General features: G+C 33.1%; 2 protein-coding genes across 2 annotated transcripts in view; both read right to left on the minus strand.

Moving 5' to 3' along the window:
* The window catches only part of LOC143258689 (uncharacterized), a 43,992-nt gene extending 22,854 nt beyond the window's left edge, over window positions 1–21,138 (minus strand). Inside the window, exon 1 of the mRNA XM_076518105.1 lies at window positions 20,940–21,138. Within this exon, the coding sequence (XP_076374220.1) occupies window positions 20,940–20,994 (55 nt within the window). The 5' untranslated portion in view covers window positions 20,995–21,138. The remainder of the gene's footprint in view (window positions 1–20,939) is intronic.
* Window positions 10,123–14,588, minus strand: LOC143258688 (uncharacterized). The gene is made up of 2 exons (XM_076518103.1): window positions 11,312–14,588; window positions 10,123–11,095 (listed from the first exon to the last, which is right to left on the minus strand). The coding sequence occupies exons 1-2, from the start codon at window positions 11,412–11,414 to the stop codon at window positions 10,692–10,694; spliced, it is 507 nt and encodes a 168-aa protein (XP_076374218.1). The 5' UTR covers window positions 11,415–14,588; the 3' UTR covers window positions 10,123–10,691.
* Window positions 21,139–22,724: the final 1,586 nt, after the last annotated feature.

The following is a 22,724-nucleotide window of genomic DNA, read 5'->3' on the forward strand; positions in this document are numbered from 1 at the left end:
TAGAACAAAGAATGTTTACTGTAATCAGCAGACTATAATATATGATTATACGCAGAGTACGTTATATTAAAATGGATTTGGAGTCTCATTACGTCGTTACAGTCCATATCGTTATGTCCGATCACATTCTATCATATTTGTCGACCATACATCTTAACAGCTCCTCAGCATAATTTCCATTGCAAAATACTCTGCCTTAAGAATGACATATTCAAAGCACATCACCTCTTCTTCAGGTCTTTCAAAGTACATCTAGTGCACGAAAACGGCAGTTTCACAGCGCTCATTTCAGTTGTTTGTTTTCACCAAAAACTCATCGCCTTGACAAGTGCATTTTTGTATAGACTAGTGTGAATACCCATTTTAATCTCTAGCTGTTTGAGGTATGCAACGGTTAAATTGATATGTTGTTGAAGCAAATTGGTGGCTTTTTTTTCCTTTTAACCTTTACGTTTACAGGTTCTCATCTGTTACAAATCACCGCACTTTATTTACCACGTAACAGGAGTATAACTTTTTGCAGGCTTCCTTTTGAATGGTCTTAGTGTTACATGTTGATTCATATTCCATAGGTTTCAAATACTATTAAATGCAAAGAACATCAGGAATACTCCCATTCTTAGAAATTTTAAATTTTCGATATGTAAATATGGATGAAAAGACGCAGATAGCAGGTTTATGAGTGTTTAGTGTACGTTGATACATAAGTACAGTTATCTAAGTGAGTAGAGATAAATAAAAACACATTTATGTAAATTGATCTACATGTAAAACTATTCGTAACGTGGTGGAAATCAATCAGTAGTTAATCTAACAAAATAAGATCATTGTGAAAAAAATAGTGAAGAACTATTAGAATCATTTATTTAAAAAAACAAGCAAACAAACAACTGAAACGCTGACAGAATCAGTTGATTCTCAAAAAACACAACAACTGTAAAACAAAAATATCACTTGGTCTTCAGAAAATAAAAAAAAAAACTAAAACTGGCACGTTCTGTTCATTTTCAGAATAAAACAAAATAGCACAAAACAAAAGTCACATTTTTAATACTAAGGCATAAACAGCAGCATTCAAGAAGCGCTACAGGTGCAAACAAATGGCCCGGCATGGCCAAGCGTGTTAAGGCGTGCGACTCGTAATCTGAGGGTCGCGGGTTCGCATCCCCGTCGCGCCAAACATGCTCGCCCTTTCAGCCGTGGGGGCGTTATAATGTGACGGTCAATCCCACTATTCGCTGGTAAAAGAGTAGCCCAAGAGTTGGCGATGGGTGGTGATGACTAGCTGTCTTCCCTCTAGTCTTACACTGCTAAATTAGGGACGGCTAGCACAGATAACACTTGAGTAGCTTTGTGCAAAAAACAAAAAACAAGCAAACAAATAAATGCTAAATTCGATTTTAATAACTAGTTACAATATGGAAATTGAAATTTTCAACCACAGCTCATTAGATTATTCAGTATGATAATTAGAATTATATTTATAATGTTTGCACATAGTCTGTAAATAACTTTTTGAGAAACATTTTCTCAGTTATTAGTTTCATCATTCGTTTATTTCTTCATAATTCTGTGCTTGATTCGTACTCTATATAAAGATGACATAAAAAATGGTTGGAATTTTTCTCCAAACACTCTCTCTCCCTCTTAAAAATATTTATACCAATTAAAATATGCCGCTGAACACGTTTCGCACTTTCAGCTGTGGGAGCTTTATAACTGTGACAGTTACAGTTGTAGTACGGTAATTCAGTCAAAAATAAGCGACTTGTTATACTAACTGAATTTCTTTTCTTTGGTTAAGAGTTGCAAATTAGGAATTTGACCTTGTTCTTTAACGTATCATATAACTGAAAATAGCAAATGTCAGTCCAGTCACTCTGTTATTGGTGAACAAAACTTACAAGCAACAACGAATGTGGACTGAGTGTGCCCTAGTGGTTAATATGTCGGATGGTGAAACTGAAAGTCCATGGTTCAAGTCTCAATGACGTAGAATTATTTGCCTTACTTTTGGGTATTGGATGCATGATATGAGTGACGGTCTAATTCCAGTATTCAACCAGATAAAAGTAGCCCGTTCTTCTACTCCGTTAGTTCAAAACTAGGATGAGCTGTATCCAGTAAGGCCTTGTGTTGTTTTGCGCGACATCCCGAAAGAAACGAATGTATGACCATATTTTTACCAGCATTCGCCCTTTAAAGACAAACTTTAAAAATATTATTTCTATGTTGTTTTTCCAAAAATATACACTTATTGTAATAAAAACATGTGGAGAAATATAAATACACAAACGGCTGGCATTTTTCTCCTTGAATAATTTCTCTCTTAAACAATATTTGTTACCATTTGAAACATTGTTAAACAGTATATTTTATCTGCTAATGTGCTGATGGTTTTAGAAAGTAAAATCTAAAACGGTATTATTATCTAAATTTCACTCTCAACATTTATGATAACAACACAGGTAGTCCAGTTGAAGTATTTTTCTTAGAACAAATAATAAAACATTACGTTTTGTTCCAATTATGTTTAGGCAGAAAAATAGTGCCTTTTAATTAATTAGTCGTTTGCAAAATACGTTAACACACACTTCATTATTCCTATCTTAAATAATTAGAATGTATACCTTAAAAACAACTATTTGTTTTTCTTTTAGTTCAGTGAGGTTTGCAACAGTTTTTTTTAAGTGGTCGGGTGTTGAAGCTATTACTTCTCGGGTAGTTTTTTTTTACAGATATGTTTGTGAATGTTTCACTGAGAGACAAGAAATTCTGATCAAATAGTTTGATATGTACAAAGACAGCCCAGTTAGAGTAAAGGGTCAGCAGTATAATGATATAATATCAAGAAAGATTCAAGTTATATTAAAGGGTAAACATTATAAAAATTACAACTACAATAAGCAGAAAAAAAACATGAATATAAAAATGCCGAATTTATATGGCTAACCCCTCTAGTCTAAATAAAACAGATATGAAGTTACCGCTTACAAGTTGATGTAACTATTTAGATCTCTATATAAACAGAAAATTAATTGTATTACAGCACTTGAAAAAACCACGCAAAAAACACAAATTTGATATATGAAGTCATGACAGTGTTACTCCACCTTTCCGACTTGGCTGAAGTCGAAATTGGTCTTGTAAATAATGAGTGTTGTAATTTTATGTGCTTAAAATAAAAATAATTGAAATAATGAGCAAAAGATATGTTGATAGAGTGGAGTCAGTATTGTGTCTTTAGGTTAATGTATCTTTAAAATCAAGGATGACTCAGTTATGATTTCCATTTTGTTAAAGTAAGATTATATATGTCTTTTGTTAAGTTGATGAAAAAAAGAAATGTAGATAGAGTCGATATTGTACTTTTAGGTAAAAGCATTTTTAAAATCAAAGAGGAGACTAAGATCATATTCATTCTATTAAATAAATCATTCTACAATAAGATTAAAACTAGCATAAACCTTAATTGTAACTGACAAAAATCACTGGCTGGTAGTTTTAATAATTTATCTGATTTCATTTATTTCGGGCAAAGATTTAAGCGTTCCATAATTTGTTGCACACTTGAAACTTTATTCGTTTTCATTGTTGTTAGCTAATATATACATATTAGTCGCACTTAGAGTTGATAACACTTTATTATAAGAATGATCAGGCCCTATGAAAATATTTGAACAATGCATTCGTCTTGAACCGTTCTCAGTTTAAGCACTTTCAGTTGATGCCGGAGTTAAGGCGATCGATTCGTAATCTGAGGGTCGCAGCTGTAGGTTGTTATAATGTGACTGTCAATCCCACTATTCGTTGGTAAAAGAGTAGCCCAAGGGTTGACGGTGGGTGGTGATGACTAGCTACCTTCTCCCTCGTCTTATGCTGCTAAATTAGGGATGGCTGGCACAGATAGCCTTCGAGTAGCTTTTCGCGAAATTCAAAACAAACCATGCTGCTTAGGCTTAACTTTACACTATGTTAGGCTTCGTGGATGACCTAGATATTTCTCATCCTGCAATTGAAGTAATAGGATGTTCTCATGGACTTGAAAACGAAACATTGCTTACAAACTCAACACTAACTAACAAGTGTGTGACGTTGAATTGCACTCTGAAAATTTTATTTGATCCTTCACTGTATGCATACGTAGAATTATTTGCCTCACTTTTAGGTATTGGATGCATGATATGAGTAACGGTCTAATTCCAGTAGAATTCCAGAATTGGTGTTTTCATTTTCAGCTACCTTTTCCGATATGGCTGTTCCAAAACACTTTGAGGCAAACAGTCAACATCATCTTCTACACAGTAGTTTTTGTCCAGCTGTTTGAATTGAACAACTGAACTGATTGCTACTTCTATAACACTTATTCTGAAAGTGCTGAGCGTTTTCAGAGACTAGGTGTTTCGAACCATGAATCTTTTAATCCACAGCTCAACAAGCTAACCCTCAAGTTACAACCGGTACGATTTGTTAGGCTGTGATTCCATTTTTTTCACCTATCTGTTCAAAACCTTTTACACACGAAAACAGTTAAGCTAGAAAAAGGAGATGAGCGAGAAGTGGTATCAAAAATAGAGCCAAGTTATATAAAAAGGAAATCCTTGTAAATATATAATTTAAAAGTAAGTGTATTCAATAAGAAAAAAAAGGGAACATAAACTTCTGTTTTATTTAATTAAAACAAGCAGTAATGTGCAAGTTTTCTACAATTACTTTTTGAGTTGAAGGTTTTTTTTTTCTTTTATTATCATAGCTTTCATTTTACGAAAATAGAGTTGTATCAGATTAGTTTGATGTATAGTAATTATCCATGGAAAATGTTAAACCTTTGATTTTGTATCGTTTTAGGAATTTTTGTAGTACGAATATTCTACTCATAATATTATTGTACTATTGATTGATGAGAAATTCGTCGTGAATCAAGTATAGAAGTTCTAAAGCTGTCGCCTGTGATGCTACGGTTCGTATTTGAGACGAAACGCTGTGCATTATCATGTACAAATTGTTCTATAAAGTGCAATTAACCTTGTTTATATAGAAGCAAAAGCTGGTAATTTTAAATAACGAGAAAGAATTAAACATGGATTCAATTTACTACAGACTAACCACTGAGCATATCTGTTGAATCGTTTTGGCAGCAGTACTAGAGCTTGATCATGGAAGTTCAATACCTCGTATAGAATCAAACGATGAACAAATAAGGCTTAATAAAACCCCAATTAGAATTAGGCGATATATATATAGAAAGGTCTATGCATTGCTATGGGAAACTCACTTTTATCAAATTTAGTAATCATTAGTAATAATCACCTCATGATGTTGTTAAAATCAATGAGGTCTTAAACTTAGCTTGAAGTATTATGTTAATGCTTTTAATACATCTTCCTACAATGTCCATTAATGTTAGAATGTAGATCCCTTTCCAAGGCATACATACGCAGTGTAGTCAAAGTGGCAACATATGAAAAATTTTATATTTATTACATGCTCTGCAACATCGAGCTTGATACTTTTTACAACATAACACAAAAAATTATTCTTAAATGTTTTCTAATATACCTTTCCAATCCACTTGAGAAAAGTTATTGTATATATCATTAACCTATTCGCATGTTGGAGTCCCTCAAATTTCTACTCAAATCATTCTCCGTTACCGTCAAGAGAAACATCCCTATTTGTAGTCGTTACAGTTGACATACTAGTAACTTCTAATATATTAAGTGTATCTTCACAGCATTTGGTAGACTTTTAGTAAATATTACGAGGCTTTGGCACACTAAAAATCAGATTTTTTAATGAAATATGTTTTAAATATATCTTCATGAAATTGTCGATTCTCTTTTAACTAGTACGAGAGCAGTGATTTTTATTTTGAGATTAAAAATACGATGTCTGATCAAAAGGTTCTAAGACTTCTTTTGTTACAGGTGCCAGTACAGAAACAGTGAGCTTCACTGAGGTGTGTACAAAGTACAAATAGTGATCTGCCCCACGAATAAGCCATTTGTCCAGACCTTATGCCCGTATTGAGAAAAACGTGTTCAAAGACAGACGATTTCTTGCCTCTGTCGTAATAAAAATGGACAGAGAAAAGATAAAAATGTTTGCATCATATCAAGTTTTATGTAAAAAATGGTAAAGGAGGAACAGAAATCCTCGAAATATTAAGAACTTCCTTTGGTGATGAGTGCTTAAGTAAGGCTGTCGTTTATCTGTAGATAAAACGCTTCCAAGATGGCCAGGAATCGGTCACAGATGACTCACGTTTTGAGCGACCGTCGACATCGTCCACTGATGAAACAGTTGCTAAGGTGAAAGAAAAAATTCGAAGTGATCGACGATTAACTGGGCATTTCCTTTGGATCGTGTCAGGCGATCCTAACTGAAAAACTCTGCATGCGTCGAGTGTCTACAAAATTTATTCCAAGGCTGTTGAAGGATGACCAAAGGTTTCACCATCGACAAGTGTGCGAGGATGTAAAAAAAAAGGCTAGAAATTGATTCTAATTTGATCAGCGTCATTATTACTGGTGATGAGTCATGGGTATACGGTTATGACACTGAAACGAAACTTCATACATCCCTGTGGAAGTCTCCATCATCACCACGTCCGAAAAATGGCATCACAGTCTCAATCAAATGTGAAGTCAATGTTGATCGTGTTTTTTTTTTATATTCGAGGTACAGTTCATTACGAATTCGTACCTCATGGTCATAGAGTTAACCAAGCCTTTTATAAAGAGGTCTTAATTCGCTTGAAGGAGAAAGTTAGAAGAAACTGCCGCGAACTGTGAGAGAATGGCCACTGGTTTCTTCATCATGACAACGCGTCTTCACACATTGCTTCACATAGAGAGTAAAGGAAAAAACCAAAAGCTTAACAAATAAACACAATTTGTATTATTAAATACATTAATAGTGAGATTTTTCAACAAATTAGTTAGATTCAGTATTCATTATTGTGATTTATATGGTTGCTGAAGTAGGGTGGAAGCACATCTATACAATACAAAGACAGAAGCAAATAATATGTTGATACCATACTTTATATCAGACAAAAATCCGAGTGTAATCCTACAATTCTAAATTAATTATGTCAGTGTTTATTCCCATCAACTCGTACTAACTTGTTTACATTTCCATACCACTCTTTGTAAGGAATGTGACTTCATTTTAGGAAACCATGACACAGAACAAGTGTTGTGATATGTAGCATTTACCCAAAGTAGAGGATAAATACTTGCTTATGTCTAGTTCACATTATGTTTTCAAGGGCTTCATCAGCTATATACAGAACGCCTCCATGAAAGTTTGGTAAAACATTATGAAACTGCTGGCCAAGTAGTTAATCTAAACCGAAACTATTGGAAGGTCGACAATGGCACCTCATCCAATAATTAGAACAAACAAAATGCTTCTCTACTGGTATTTTCTTATCTGATTCCTCCTGTTTGCCAGTGGGACAGCATTAAGTTTTCGGATTTACAAAGCTAAAATCAGGGGTGAAATTCTTCTTGGTGGACAAAGCAAATAGCCCAATGTTGCTTTGCTATAAGAAAATAAACACCAACACCGTTCCTTCACAAACTGTCATATATCAGTTTCTTCCTTCTCTTCAGCTAAGACAAAGCACTCTGATTTTCTAAGTCAACCTGCTCTTTCACTATTGACTCCTAGGATAACAAGCTTTCAAGTGGCTTATCAGTAATACAGAGTTGTTTAATGACAAGAGACAGCAACGTGGGTTCACTTCATAGCTATTGAGAAATGAGATAGGGATAAGTCCAGACAGAACTGAAGTTGTTTGCTCTAGATGTGCACCACAGTGAAACCCAGTCACCAGGTTCAAATTTTTGTTATTTTATTGTAATGTCATAGCATTTTTTGACACATAAATATTTTAAATATGGATGTGCAAAATCATGTCCATCAACTGTTGTAGGATGCAGCAAATTCTATGTTTCTGTTCACACTACAGCATGTTTTCACTTGCTTAAACTAGTATTTATTGTTCATGTAAATGATTATATAATTAGCACTAGACCATCACTATGTTTATCATATCTCACCTGTTCAGGTGAGTCTTGATATTTAGTGAAAGGTCTTGTTTGTAGCACTGGATATCGCAGATGTAGAGTAGTTAACATACTATTATATATTCTTTTTTGTTTTTACTCATAGTTCTTTAGAATAATTACATATAGTATGTGGCTATCCTAGTTAGTTAATTCATGGTTCACAAACATAGCAAAAATTTGCTAGACAGCCTGTACTACTTCTACATTAAAACCAATAAATTGTAGATAAGTAGAATTGTACATTCTCACCACAGTGAACACTCAACACAACTCTGCAAACTGGCTATTGAAGTTGGATCTTTGATCCATATGGATCGCTGTTAGGTATTATGTTATTCATTTTTCAGGTGCATAAATGGATAAACTTTACCTCAGATATATTACTTCTATGTTGTGGGCAGGGAAGTTCTCCCAAAGGGAAAAATGTGATTTTTTGCTACACTTTTTCTCAGTTAGACATAATGGGTTTTTTCTCTAAGCAGTGCATGTGGGACAATTTATGCACAATCATATGACATCTTTGCACAACCAGAAAACTGGTTCTTCATGTTTTTAATACGGCTTGGCACCCCGCAGTCCTTGCATTATGGAAAATCTGAAGTATCTGAAGCATCAGAGCTATGGAAATCATTAGTTACGTTACAGCGGCTCACTGTTGTATAATAATGATACAAAATATCATCCTGTATTCAAATCCCTCTGAGCAAGTGCCAGATTTTATGCGTCAGTACTACATTTTGTTACTTTGTGACAAATGCACTTCACATTGATACGTGGCAAGCAGCAACCAAGCTATGAATAAAACCTTCACTTGTTCCTTCCAGACGTACTAACTGTTCAAACACTTTTGGTATCCACTCTAAACCAGAATTGTTGCTACTTTTATTATTCTGATCACAAATACAATAAGAACTTTGAATGCTTCATATGTTTTTTTTAGGATTGTCACTTTCAACTAATGCACATGATATCCCTGATGGCAAGAATATTTTGTGCATTTCTCTGTTACTTGCCCAGGTGGGGTTGCTATCCTTTATAAATCACATCTTTTAGATTTTTTACGTTCACCTGTTATTTCTGTGTTTGGTCCATGTTGTAATAGATTTACCATTATACGTTTATTTTAATACCTACGTTTGTTTCAGTTTGATGCAAAATGTTACTTACTTTGAGGAAGGTAAATTGATCTTACAGTGTATTCTGTGATTAACTCGGTTGCTTGGTTTGAGAAAGATCTAAGTGAATTTCATCGATCAGTTTCAGCATAAAAATATTATAAAAGTGAAAGAAAATATACTGCCCTTTTTTCTTAAATTAAAAGTGTGATGTTATGATAACAACATCAATGTAAAATATACCTAACATTAGCTATGCGACGACTTTCAATTGCTAGGCACTTTCTTATATAGCTTTCTTATATATTAATCATTTAGGAAATAGCGTGATTTAATGTTCGATCTTTACCTGCTTAGTGAGTTCTTAACCGATAAGCTTGTAATTTGTAGAATATGACGTTTTTGCTTTGCTGGTATTGTTCAGTGCTGCTTCTCTATGTAACGTCAAACAGTGTACATCCAGTTTATTCACTACAGCCACGAGCAGTATGTAGTTTATTTATCTCGAGTGTAGAATGAGTAGTTAGATGACATCCATTATTCTGCTTCTTATTCATGGAATCATACTGAGTATTTGTTAGGTAATCATTTCACACAGAGGCTGTGAAAACTTTGACATAGTGTTAAGTCTGTAAGCTTAACAACTCTTGAAATTAGAAAAGTGTGTGTGTTTTTCTTATAGCAAAGCCACATTGGGCTATTTGCTCAGCCCATCGAGGGGAATCGAACCCTTACTTTTAGCGAAATTAGAAAAGAGAAGTATGCACTTAAAATAACTATTCAAAGATCAGTATTTGGTGTCATCTAATTTGTTGGGATAACTACATTTTCGAGATGAGTTAAAATATGCTATTAACATTTATCTTTTTTTCTCTCTTCGCAGGTGATCGATGACAACAATATGATTACACTGTGCTACAAGGTTTAAGTACTAGAAAATAGATGCTTTATTCACTTGGTTCCAACAGTTTCAGAAAGTAGGATTTTATTTCCAAACACGAGTCACAAACGTATTTCGTATCTAGATTTTAAAGATTTTATAATAAAGTATCGTATATAATTTATAGTTTATGAGGCTATACTACCACTTTTCTTCATGATACTACGATATCTTGCTTATGCACAACGAACGTTCAAACACTGCTTTTCAGGATTGCATAACCAGTAATTTTAACACCAACACGTTGGAAAACACTATGTAACACAAATTTTGTTCCTGGATAGTATGAGTTATTTCTTAATTGCTTATGTTGCAGAAGTACAGGAAATGGTCATTATTCCCTTCAAACTTCGCTTTTGTGATCAGGATAATGAAATTTAGAAATCCTATGTAAAAACGGGCAAGTTTGCACATTTTCATTTACATAAGATCTGAATAAAAACATAAGAATCAAGATTTTTATGTATTTATACTAAAGTTATACAAAAATGAACAAAAATGTTTAGAAGTGAGTAGTTTTTCGAGATTTACGACTGTAATGAAAATCACTTTCAAGTATCAGCTCCCAAATATAGTCTCGGCATTCCATTTTGTTAGACCAAGATCTCTGATCAAGTCATTGAGGTCTCTTTGGTTGGGGTAGTATGGGTTTCTCTCACCAGCTGCACCTCTGAAATTGTAATCTGGCTCTTCAACGTCTACCTCTTCTTCTGATTTGCTGCTTTCTTCTGAGGATGACTGATTATTCTCTGGCGGAGTGGGTACAGGGATCTCAGGACAGTGTAGCACTGGAGCGATGGATGATGGAAGGTCCGGATACATGATAGCATATGCATTCTTGCCAGCTCGACGTTTCAAAGAGTCCACCATGCAGAAGTAGCAATTGCTTGAGTGGTCAGTGGGTTCACGCCAAATTCTTGGAATAGCGAACTTCATGGCTCTCTTTCCCTCTCTGTACCTTCCTGCAAAAGAGCAAAATAAAATTGTTATTGTGAAGAATAAATTTATTTCATCCATAACTAATGTGTAAGAGGTTCATGCAAAATATTTTATGTCATATTTTTTCTATAGTATTGGAAATTAAAAAAATAAATTAAAGATATTTAAATTTTAAATGGTCTAAAATTTGTGTAATATAAAATCTTACTATTCAAGCAAGCAAAAGTTGTCCATCTTACCTTCCAGAGATTTTTTGCAGTGCTCGCAGGTAAAATGAGGTACCCAGGATTTGTTTTGATCCCCGATAGGCATGCCGAAATATGCCTTGCGGGCTTCACACATTTTAGCAAATGCTGTCAAAAAGTACGTTTTCGCTCTTGTCTTGATAAATTAGCCACATACGTAGCAGAATGCGTCTGGAGAGTGCTTGCAGCTTCTTGATGCCATGACTGATAAAATCAGATAGGTCTATGTGTTCACTTAGGTGGCTAGAACTAAAATGAAGTGGTGAGCTCCTGTATATATATTATTATGGAAAGTTCTAGAAAATTCTAAAAGGTTCTTAAAAATTCTCGTAAGTTCTACAACATTCTAGAATGTTCTTGAAAAGTTTTGTAAGTTCGAGAAAATTCTCTATCAGCTACTCATTTTGGTTTAATTTGTTTTGAATTTTCGCGCAAAGCTACACGAGGGCTATCCGTGCTAGCCGTCTCTAATTTAGCAGTGTAAGACTAGAAGGAAGGTAGGTAATCATCAACACCCACCATCAACTCTTGGGCTACTCTTTTACCAACCAATAGTGGGACTGACCGTAACATTATAATGCCCCACAGCTGAAAGGGCGAGCAAGTTTGGTGCGATTGGGATTCGAACCCACAATCCTCGGATACGAGTCGAACGTCTTAACTCACTTGGCTATGCCGGGCCCAGCTGCTCAGCACTGAATCTACCTGGAATGTTCTGGAAAATGGGTAAATTTGGAATTTTTACTACCCAGGTCACAAAAGCAAAGTTTGAAGAGAAAAATAGGTCTTTTCCATTTACTTTAGGTATAAGCAATTGGAAAATAATATTTTCTGCTCAGGAACAATAAAAAGTAAAAATTTTGTTTCATTGTGTAACTGACACACTTGAAGAATATGTGCCCAACTTTATTTCATATAACGCATTTCCACTACCACTGATACTGAACGTATTTCCCCTTAAGTTTATGTATCACCACAAACAAATCATTGCTTTTAACATTATGTTACATAGCATGCTATTTAACAATGATCAACGTGTAAAAGCAACAGTGAATTACATATTAGACCCTTTAACAGATATATTTTACTAAGTTCACATTTTTGAAGGAAATTAATTCTGCGACAGTAGTTCAAATTGACAGCTGGTATTTATTCTTTCTCTAAGTAAGGTATACAGTATTATTTATTTATTGTTTCTTTCACTAACTGTATTGTTTACACTACTTAGTATATTGAATGTCATTAATTTTTTATTTTGATTCGTTGCTTACTGTCATGCTTTAATTATAAAGATTGTTTCACACTGTCTGTTTAATACATGCATTTATGGCTAAACTAACGTGTATGTTTCATTAAGTACAGGTTTATTTTGAGTTTCGCTCAAAGTTCGTAGATTAACCTGATTGAAAGTTAATATTAATTAACACAAAAGATTTATATTGAATTTTGTTTCCGAAACTATAATAACCTCCATTGTTGATTTGACCCTTCAACAGGAGTCGGGATGTTATACTCACAAAATTGATATTTTGGGCTCTATTATATCAAGAATTGCTCCTATAGGAAGTGATTTTTACTATATTTTTGACTAATTAGTCAAAAGCTTATTTTATTAGTTAGCTACAACTCTTCCATGTCATATAGAACACCAAACTTTCAGGTTAAGCAACGTACCACAAACACTTTATAGAGTATTTCATTTCCTAATACAAACAAACATGATCGATCACAATGACCCAAATCATATTCATATTAGTGAAGTCGCGTTTTACTTAACAGGTGAATGAGAAACTGCAACAAAGTTGTTGCTTTTATAAATAACTAAACGTTTTGAAAGATAAATTTACCGCAAGTTCGTAGATGCTCGATTTCATGCATAAAATCTTACGTGAAGTCGTAAGATTAAAAACCACCTTGGAGAAACTGTCTCTTGTGATTTAACTTTTAGAGGGGTTATTTCATTAGTTCAAAGATATTTCTAGCAGATGTACGTGATTGTAGAATGATTAATGGTGTATGTCTTTTAATAATAGCAGTACTTCAACTCATATAGTGGTATCAAAACACATTAAACTAAACTGTACAACAGCTAGTGTGTTATCAATAGGAATGAAAACATTAGGTTTTTCAACTATATGTATAATCGCCCGCGTTAACTAAAACTCTCCCGATTTTTTTACAGTAAGTTTCTCAGGACGTCTTACCTTACATACCAAATCTCAAAGAAATCCCTTTATTTTATTCATCGCTTTACATTAGGACAAGTCCAAACTTAACTTGTAATTATTCATTTTCTCCTTCTACTCACCAGTGAAAAAACAAATTTTTCTTTGATTGATTTGTTTCTTTAGCTTGACAGCAAATTTTGTTGTAGTAGCTTAAGTATTCTCGTTCATATGAGCAAAAATAAGCAAAAATTACGCCAAAATCCTATAAATATTTGAGCTCTCTTAGTTTTTTGTTTTTTTTTTAATTTCGCGCAAAGCTACTCGAGGGCTATCTGCGCTAGCCGTCCCTAATTTAGCAGTGTAAGACTAGAGGAAGACAACTAGTCATCACCACCCACCGCCAACTCTTGGGCTACTCTTTTACCAAAGAATAGTAGGATTAACCGTCACATTATAACACCCCCACAGCTGAAAGGGCGAGCATGTTTTGGTGCGACCGGTATTCGAACCCGCGACCCTTGCACTACGAGTCGAACGCCTTAACACACTTGGCCATGCTGTAAAAAAAAGAGGAAGGCATGAAAAAAAAATTGAAATAAAGATGTGAAATAAAACTTTACGGCCAAAATGGGAAATTGTTGATGATTGAAATTTTATGCAAACTATTGTGGCTAAGCTTTCAAAAATGTACAAAATTTGTAGAGTACGCAGATCTACTACAAGAAATCAAATGATACGTTGTTTGCTGTGGTGCGTAGCTAAACATAATGGTCGCGGGTTCGAATCCCCATCGCATCAAACATGCTCGCCCTTTCAGCCGTGGGGCATTATAAAGTGATGGCTAATTCCAGTATTTGTTGGGAAAAGAGTAGTCCTTGGTAGGATGATACATTAGACTAAGAGACATGTTATAGGGTAGATATAGAATGATACATTAGACGCGTCTAAGGGTAATTATTACCAGGTCCCATCCACCGTGGGCCATGTCCAAAGCAAAAATAACTTTGTTTAGCTAATGACCCCACAGTCATGAATTACATTTTATTCCTAATATTTTTTGTGTTTTTTCTTGAAATTTGTTCTTGAGGTTCTTTTTTTCATAAAAAATATCAAACATTCACATTTCTATTAGGAGAAATGACAATCATAGCATACGGTGAGATTCTTAGAATACTCCATGCTTTTCACATAGTCCGTTGTGTGTTCGGTATTCAATAAGATCACCAAGAAATATCTTTATTTTGGTCCAAGAAGTAGAAAGGTCTTCTAATGTGCCCTATTAAGAAGCAATTAAGATATCAACAAACACTGAAGCTGTAGAGAGAGATTAGTAAAAGTAACAAAGTGACAAAAAAAAGGAATGAAGTTATAACACCTCTCCTGCAACATGTAATAAAGTAGGTGTGAAAAAAAACAGTTGCAAAGTAAACTTTATGTGAAATATATTATGCATATAAATATAAATGCTCTATTTAATTTATTAGTTCAAGCCTTTCATCCAGTCTTTATGCACTCAGACGGAGGAAAGGTGTTTGAGTTTGTTTAGAGTACAATCATAAACAAGACTATACTTTGTAAATATGAAGAAACGGTACTGACTAGTCGTGAAGAGGGGGAAGAGAACAAGCTGACGTAATGCGGTAAGATCACGGTTTCGGAAGAGCTTCAAATGTTACATTCAATACACTACTAAATTCAAATCATCGGTAAATCTAAACAAAGAAAAATGTTTGAGAGTAATGCCAGTAATGTAATCACGTATTGTTTTTCTGGCGTATTCGTTTAACACGCAGAGAATATAAAGGAGCTCCTAAAGATGATACACGGGAAAGGTTCCGAATGATGATCCTATTTCACTGGGGCCTTAAAAATATTCTCCAATTTCTGTTAAAATCGGTTCAGCTGTTCTCCACTTATGAACAGACACAATGCACGTGAAAGACATGGGGGTTAAATCTTAAACTTCGGACCCTTCGATTTACAAATCGATATGCTAGCCACTAAGCCAAGTCGTATTTATAAATACATTCTTTACTTGTTCGGATATTAAACAGAATATCTAAATAGACATTTTTAAATTATTGTAAAACGGAAAGCTTTCCATATTGTTCTGTGTTATATTTAAAAACGTTTCACTATATTTCTTAATAAAACGAATAAACAAGTATTTTAAACAGTATCTATAAACTCATTGAATAATTTTTAAAAACGGAATGTTTTTTATGGACACAGATACGATATTAATTTTGTTCGTAAGCACATTCCAGTGTTAGGTGTGTTTTCTTACAGAAAAGCCACATCGGGCTATCTGCTGAGTCCACCGAGGGGTATCGAACTCCTGAATTTAGCATTGTAAATCCGAAAACTTACTGCTGTACAAGCGGGGGAACCAGTATTAGGTATTTATAGAGATAATTTATTACGTAAGATGAATCAGAATAGTGTGTATATTAGTATATTTCAGTTGTATTTACGAATATACCATCCTTTAATTTACATAAATAGATGTTTCAGTAATTTTTGTAAATACATATCGTCAATTAGATGCATAAACAAAGTTTGGAGTAGCGATTATCAAGCATATGCACATATTTTATTAATGTGTCAAAATACATTTTCTAGTACTGTGTTTGTATGTATTATCGTATAATAAAGATACAGTCTAACGGCGGGTAAAAGCCTCACACAATAGCCAGCCTCCTGGAATTTACATCTACAATGAAATGAGCTCAAGCTACCCAATTTCTTAGAAACTTTTTTGAAAATGGCGACTTAAACATGAATAGTTATTATTTTAGTATCCTGTACTTGTAATCATTCATCCCCCAGTGGCGGAGCGGTATGTCTGCTGACTCACACCGCTAAAGACGGGTTTTGATACCCGTGGAAGGCAGAGAACAGATAGCTTTACTACAAACAATCTAATTATTTAAAATAGAGAGAAATTCAGCAAAATAAACATACAGAGTCAATATATATATATATGCAGCCGTATTTAAAATAACACAACATTTTACAACTTAATAGTAAAATAATCATATAAAGAATTATTCATAACATTTCAATTTTAAATAAAATAATTTTAACGTCATTTTACAAAAGGTAACTTTTCAAAATGCTATATATATAGTCTTTAATAATAAATAAACTGGCACTTTCTAACTTTCTTTTTATAAAGGAATTTTGTTCTGTTTTCACACATATTTCATGAACTTAATAGCCTCAGGTTACTTACTCAGCGGTTGTTAATGATCAAAAAGCGGTCGATTCGGAGTTGCAAAGAGCATAAGTAAACCTATGTTATAGTTCTCATGCCTTTTATAAGGATTTGATGTTGTTTTACATTAGTTTACACAGAAGTTTCAATATTATTTTCACAATTTTTGCAAGGAGAACATCTAACATTTCAGATATATTGTAAAAGGGGAAAATATCGGCTACCTTAAGTGTCTTAAAATGAAATATTTAATTAGCTCTCAGTCATTTAGTTTAACACTACTTATTGTTCGTTATATTAAATATATATAGTTCTCAAGATCATTTATAACGATTGGTAGTCATAAAGTACAAACTGGACAAAGTGGATTAGGATTATTCTTTTCACAAGAAAAATATTCCTGAGCTTTAAAAAACAAACAAGTTATTCTATTTCACTTTATTTTAATATTTTGTATCGTGAAACACGATAGTGGTTTATAATAGGGAATGCATAAAAATTTGATTAAAATTCTAATCGGACATTAGGGTAAGAATCACTTTAGAAAAGCATACTTATTCTTAAAACAACACTTTAAACTTTTCTTTTCAATAGCTAGGAACTCCCAAACATTGTTAATAAGCAAAATATGTGATTTCACTGTCGTAGATAAAATCAAAATTTCTACATTTATTATTATTGTTCCACAAGCCTACAGCAAATTCGACTGTGTATTTTGTATTGAAACTTAGTGTAATAAAATATATGAAGTGCTATAAATGTTTATGACCTACTTAATAATTGATTATTTTTCCTTGAAAGTTGATTTATGTGGTCATAAATACATAACAGATGCGATGTTATTCTGAGCGGTAGCTTTTATACTCGATGTATTTCAAATGCTTGCTTACACGAAACCTGAGACACAAAACCACCTAGCTTAGTAACTAATTTTAAAAGAAACTTTATACATATTTATTTTATTTGAAAAGGCTGATTTTCTACTGCTTAACTATACACGCTTAGTGAGGGCAGTGTCTTGTTCTAGGCATTAAGAAAGCAAACATACAATATAATTAAAAATTTAGACATGAAAATCTATAAGTAGTAATTGCAAAAATTAACAACAAACAAACAAGCAAGACTTGAGATTTACTGCTGATAGTTTTCTCAAGTTACAAAACCCTATCATGACTTCACTATAAAAATATTACAAGCGATATCTACTGGATTGACTGCACAGGAATTTTTGCCCAAACTGAGAGAGAAGTTTCGAACTTAATTCGACCTTATTAATTTTGTCGTGCAGTAAAATTTGTTAAGTCATTCCTTTTCTACCACTCAAAAGTTCGGTGTTTTCCTAACGTGATCATCAGTTGGAAACTACAACTTATATATTTTTAGTGCATTAGTTGGAAACTGACATGTGAAACTTTCCAAGTTCTACTGTTACATATCATTCGCTGTTATTCATCGTTAATGAAATTTGCTGTCTCCATGAATTTACGCGACTATATTTCAACAGGTTTACCACAGTGGATGGATGATAATTACAATGGATTTTCTTACTTATACGAAGGTGGTGATTCTTTCTACCATTTCTTATACTTAGCTGAAATCGTGAGTTTTTTATTCCATATTTATTACCAGTGCATATATCACTATTTCATATAGCTATTACTGCTTCTAAATAGTTAAAATAGCGGTTCTAAATGTTGTTGATAATTGACGCATTACACACATTAAGTGTATTGCTGTTGTCTATTTTACATGCATTACTTTTGTTGTTTTATTCTACCAAATACTTATACACAGCAGGCTGTTGAAGAACATTAACATGTGTAATGTAGATCTAACAGGGTAAGCATGTTATTGCGCCTGTTTACATTGCATTAGCCTGTGTTTTATTATCTTAAAAAAAACGTTATTTCGTTCTAACCAGATTGCTTTATTACTGTTCGTATTTTGATACATTAAACTGTGACATTGATTGAAGCAGGTCGTTAAATGTCATGATACAATCTTCGCCTTCAAGATAGTCCTTTAAAAAGAACTTTACATTTTGTTTGTTGTAGGTTCATAGCAGTATATGTGCTTATTTCTTGTGGTACATTTGTTATTTATGTTGAATAAATTCAGTCTGGTGGCTGAATTAAAAAGGAAGCTAATGTAAACTATTGAAAAACATGTAACTTACAACTGAAAGCATTTGCACATATATATCTTAAAATTTATTCTACATAAATGGATGTAACTAATTTAAGAATAAAGTAAAATAAGTAAAAAGTGTTAATTTAAAAGGAGGGGGAAATAAGAATTGTAAAAAATAAAGAAACGAGCTGAATCAAAATGCACAGATGATATTTTCAATCCAAATGTTAGGGACACTGAAAAAAGAAAAAAACTAAATAAACAAGCATAGAAATAGTACCTACATTATGAACGCAAAATGCGATGCTTTTCATTGTTAATGTATTAATATTACACAAGTGCATTTGCTGTGTAGTTTTTTACCCTTCTAGCTGACATAACCACTATCGGTGCAGAACACGATTGGAATGGAACGTTTGAAATTATTGTTTGTTTTTCTGCACATTTGAGTACTTCAAATACTTGAAGACAGCAGCAGGTCTGTATCTAACTTTGAACCGCAAGAAAGAAAGTTCAGTTTCTTTATTATTTACACGAGGAAAGTTAAATCAATCTAGTATTCACGTAGACGTATTCCATACAGTATCCAAAGTTCGTCTTCTGAAAGTTTTTAAAAGTGTCATTTATTTTATTTCTAAGCACAAAGCTTTACAACGTATTATACATGTTGTAATTACTCCAGATATTGAACCCAGAAGTGTATTGCTGCTGTAAACCATCGAGGTTACTGTTGAGTCACCAATGGGCTTCGTTAATGACATATTGTGTATAATAACTCTGGTTTGTTGGTGTATATATTTACATTTAATTGAAAAATAAAAACGAATAACATGATATTAATTATAATAATTGTACATAGTGCCAGGGAACTCTTTATTTCAGTCGTTACATATCGTTTTCGATTATCACGAAGAGTTGAGTGAAGATACTAATACGAAATAACTTCGTTCGTTGATGCAGATGAACGTAAAATAGCAACAATGACAAGTTAAAAACGAAATGAACCACGTGCGAGGAATAGAAAAAAGTATGTTCCAGACGCTTTAAATTATCGCATATTAAGTAGAATACAAAATTTCACACAAGTAAATAAAATATATTAAATATTGTTCTTTACCTTAAATTTTTGTATTTTAAAAGGTCGTTTATGTTGGATCTATAACAATCTTCATATTTACCTATTGTTGCTCTTCACAAACCGACTTTTTATTAGTACAATATACTGTGTTCTGTAGAACTCGCATCGGTTACACTTGAAACAAATAAAAACCTACAGCAACAAATCAAAAAAGAAGAAATTCAAAACGAAGGAATGTATTTTGTAGCTTTTATAATTCTTTAGTCCTACGAAAGCAACTGAAATGAAATAACAGCAGTATTATTTCCAGCGACGTAAGTTCATGTTGAGAAACACTTATCAACCTGCTGATAATCAGTTGTTATCATGTTTATGAAGTATTTTCTAACAGTAAATAGTATGCTTTTTATTTACAAAAAACTTTAAGAACAAACTTGTAAATGAAACATCTACATTTAACTTTTACCAATATGTATGTAAGTAAACATGATGTAATATATGCATGTTAATATCAAAGAGTAAAACAATAACGTCTTACATTATTTCCACCATTTTTTAGCATCTGAGTTAAATACACGAAACCATCAGTTCTATGTGACGATTTCTTATTAACTACCCATGAGCAATAGATCTATCAAAAAACATAAAACCAAAAATCTAGAGTTAACAGAAAGCATTATGTTTCAGTCATATAATAACTAAAAGAAAAAAATGCGTTATTAACAAAATTTTACCTTATATATTTTATGCAAGTTGTTTGAAAGCAAGATTTACAACGCGAGCCTGCACGGTAAATTATTCGAAGTAAGAAACTTCTATGAAGTAAGACGACATTTAGTTTTAATCAGAAGTATGACATCACATTGTTCGTCTATTGCACTAACTAGATAACTCGGAAGCCACCGTTTAAATAAGCAAAGATTGGAAATAATGCATTAAACTGAAAATAAACTGAGATGTACCAGCAGAAAAGCTTTAATCATTACTCAGAAACAAAATCCCGTAAGATTATGATGTGTGTGTACTTACTTGTTGGAGCGTTAAAACAAAGCAGAAGCACACCAAATGTGAATGTTGACTTCATTTCTTCTTGTCACAGCCAAATAGAATTCAGGAAAAACTATTAAGTATTAGTACACGTAGAACAACCCTAATGGCTTCAGCCGGTCTGATTGCTGTGATATCATATCAGGTATCCACAAAGCTTGTGAGTTCTCGGTTTTCTTAACGGAATATAAACAGCGCTTGCGCATTGCAATACTTATACCCGAAACACATCAGAGAATGTTGCATGTATCACACTTACTCCCTGCAGTTGAGATTATTGAGGGAGTGAATGATGTCACTGGCCTCTTTGTTGTCTTACAATATCTGACAGTTTTATTGATTTGTTCTTATGAAAACATTGGAGAAAAATACCCAGAACTATGTGTATAGAAATGTACTTTAATATAGAGACTGAATAGTGTACCTGAATATAGGGGCTTTTATAGGAATTTATTTGAATATAAGGGCTTTTATAGGAGTATACCTTAATATAGGGCCTTTCATAGGAATTTATCTGAATATAGGGGCTTTTATAGGAGTGTACCTGAATATACGGGCTTTTATAGGAATTTATCTGAACAATAGGGGCTTTTACAGATTCTCTATATGTAATATCTCACAAAATCTGTTTAACTAAAGTTAAGTTTGAAAAACCAATTTATCTTACAATTTATTAATCTTATCAACTGGCAAGAAAAATAGGTAAGAGCTGTAATAAATGTGGTTCTTACAAGTCACTTACATTTAACTACATTAACCACATATACCGAAAAAAAAAGGAGAGAGAAACGAGATACAGAAAATGTATTTCAGGTCGCATGTCTCTCACAAAATCGTCCGTAGTGTTACTCAAACCACCAGTGTGGGTATACGTAATATCGATTGTTTTACTGACGTTTTGGCTTTTAAAGAACAAATATATAGAATATAAATTTTAAAACCAAGAACTGTTGTCCCACTTTTTCACTCTTTTTTGATTTGCTCGAATCATGTAATAAATGAAAAGTCAAACAAATTAATATGTTTACTCATTAACAGAAATGTAATTGACCTTTTTTTGTTGAACAATATTCTCCGTGAACAGCGCTTTATATGGTAAAACTTCACCTGTTTAACTACAAATCGAAATTCAGGAATTTATCACTTTATTTATTTATTTACATTATAAAGCAACTGTTTTTTTTTTTCATTGTTCACTCAGTCAATTATCCATCACTTTATGCATTCAACATCCATTCACATCATATTCATCAATTATTCATACATTCTTCAAACCATCATTTCATGGTTCATTACTGATTTGTAATCTAATTAATTTTTAATTTTCTTTTCAAAACCTCCTAGCGATACAGCGGTATATCTGTAGACTTACAACGCTAGAATCCAGGCTTCAATCCCCGCGTAGATCAGATAGCCCATTGTGAGGCTTTGTGCATAATAAAAAGCAAACATATATTTTCAACAAATTCAGTATTAATACAAAGTCAATTCGTATAAATCTCCTACCCATCAATACATATAAATGGTGTATTCATTCATTCAGCTCCCCATTGGCACAACATTATGTCTGCTGACTTACAAGGCTAGAAACCGGGTTACATCTGATGGGTAGAGCACAGATAGCTCATTATGTAGCTTTGAGCTTACATACTAGCCAACATACAAATTTTTCATTCATTTATTTCCATTTTATCTCTTTGTCAATGATCAATCCATTTGGCATTCATCCACAAAATATTAGTTCGTATATTCATCATACATATAGCC

Source organism: Tachypleus tridentatus, chromosome 8, assembly GCF_004210375.1.
Source record: "Tachypleus tridentatus isolate NWPU-2018 chromosome 8, ASM421037v1, whole genome shotgun sequence".
Taxonomy (NCBI): domain Eukaryota; kingdom Metazoa; phylum Arthropoda; class Merostomata; order Xiphosura; family Limulidae; genus Tachypleus; species Tachypleus tridentatus.

Bases quoted from the DNA above. Each gene is read 5' to 3' on its own strand.
- LOC143258688 (XM_076518103.1), bottom strand. From the start codon at position 11,414: ATGTGTGAAGCCCGCAAGGCATATTTCGGCATGCCTATCGGGGATCAA. The intron at 11,096-11,311 runs GTAAGATGGACA...GCTCTTTTGCAG, and splicing joins CTGCAAAAAATCTCTGGAAG to GAAGGTACAGAGAGGGAAAG.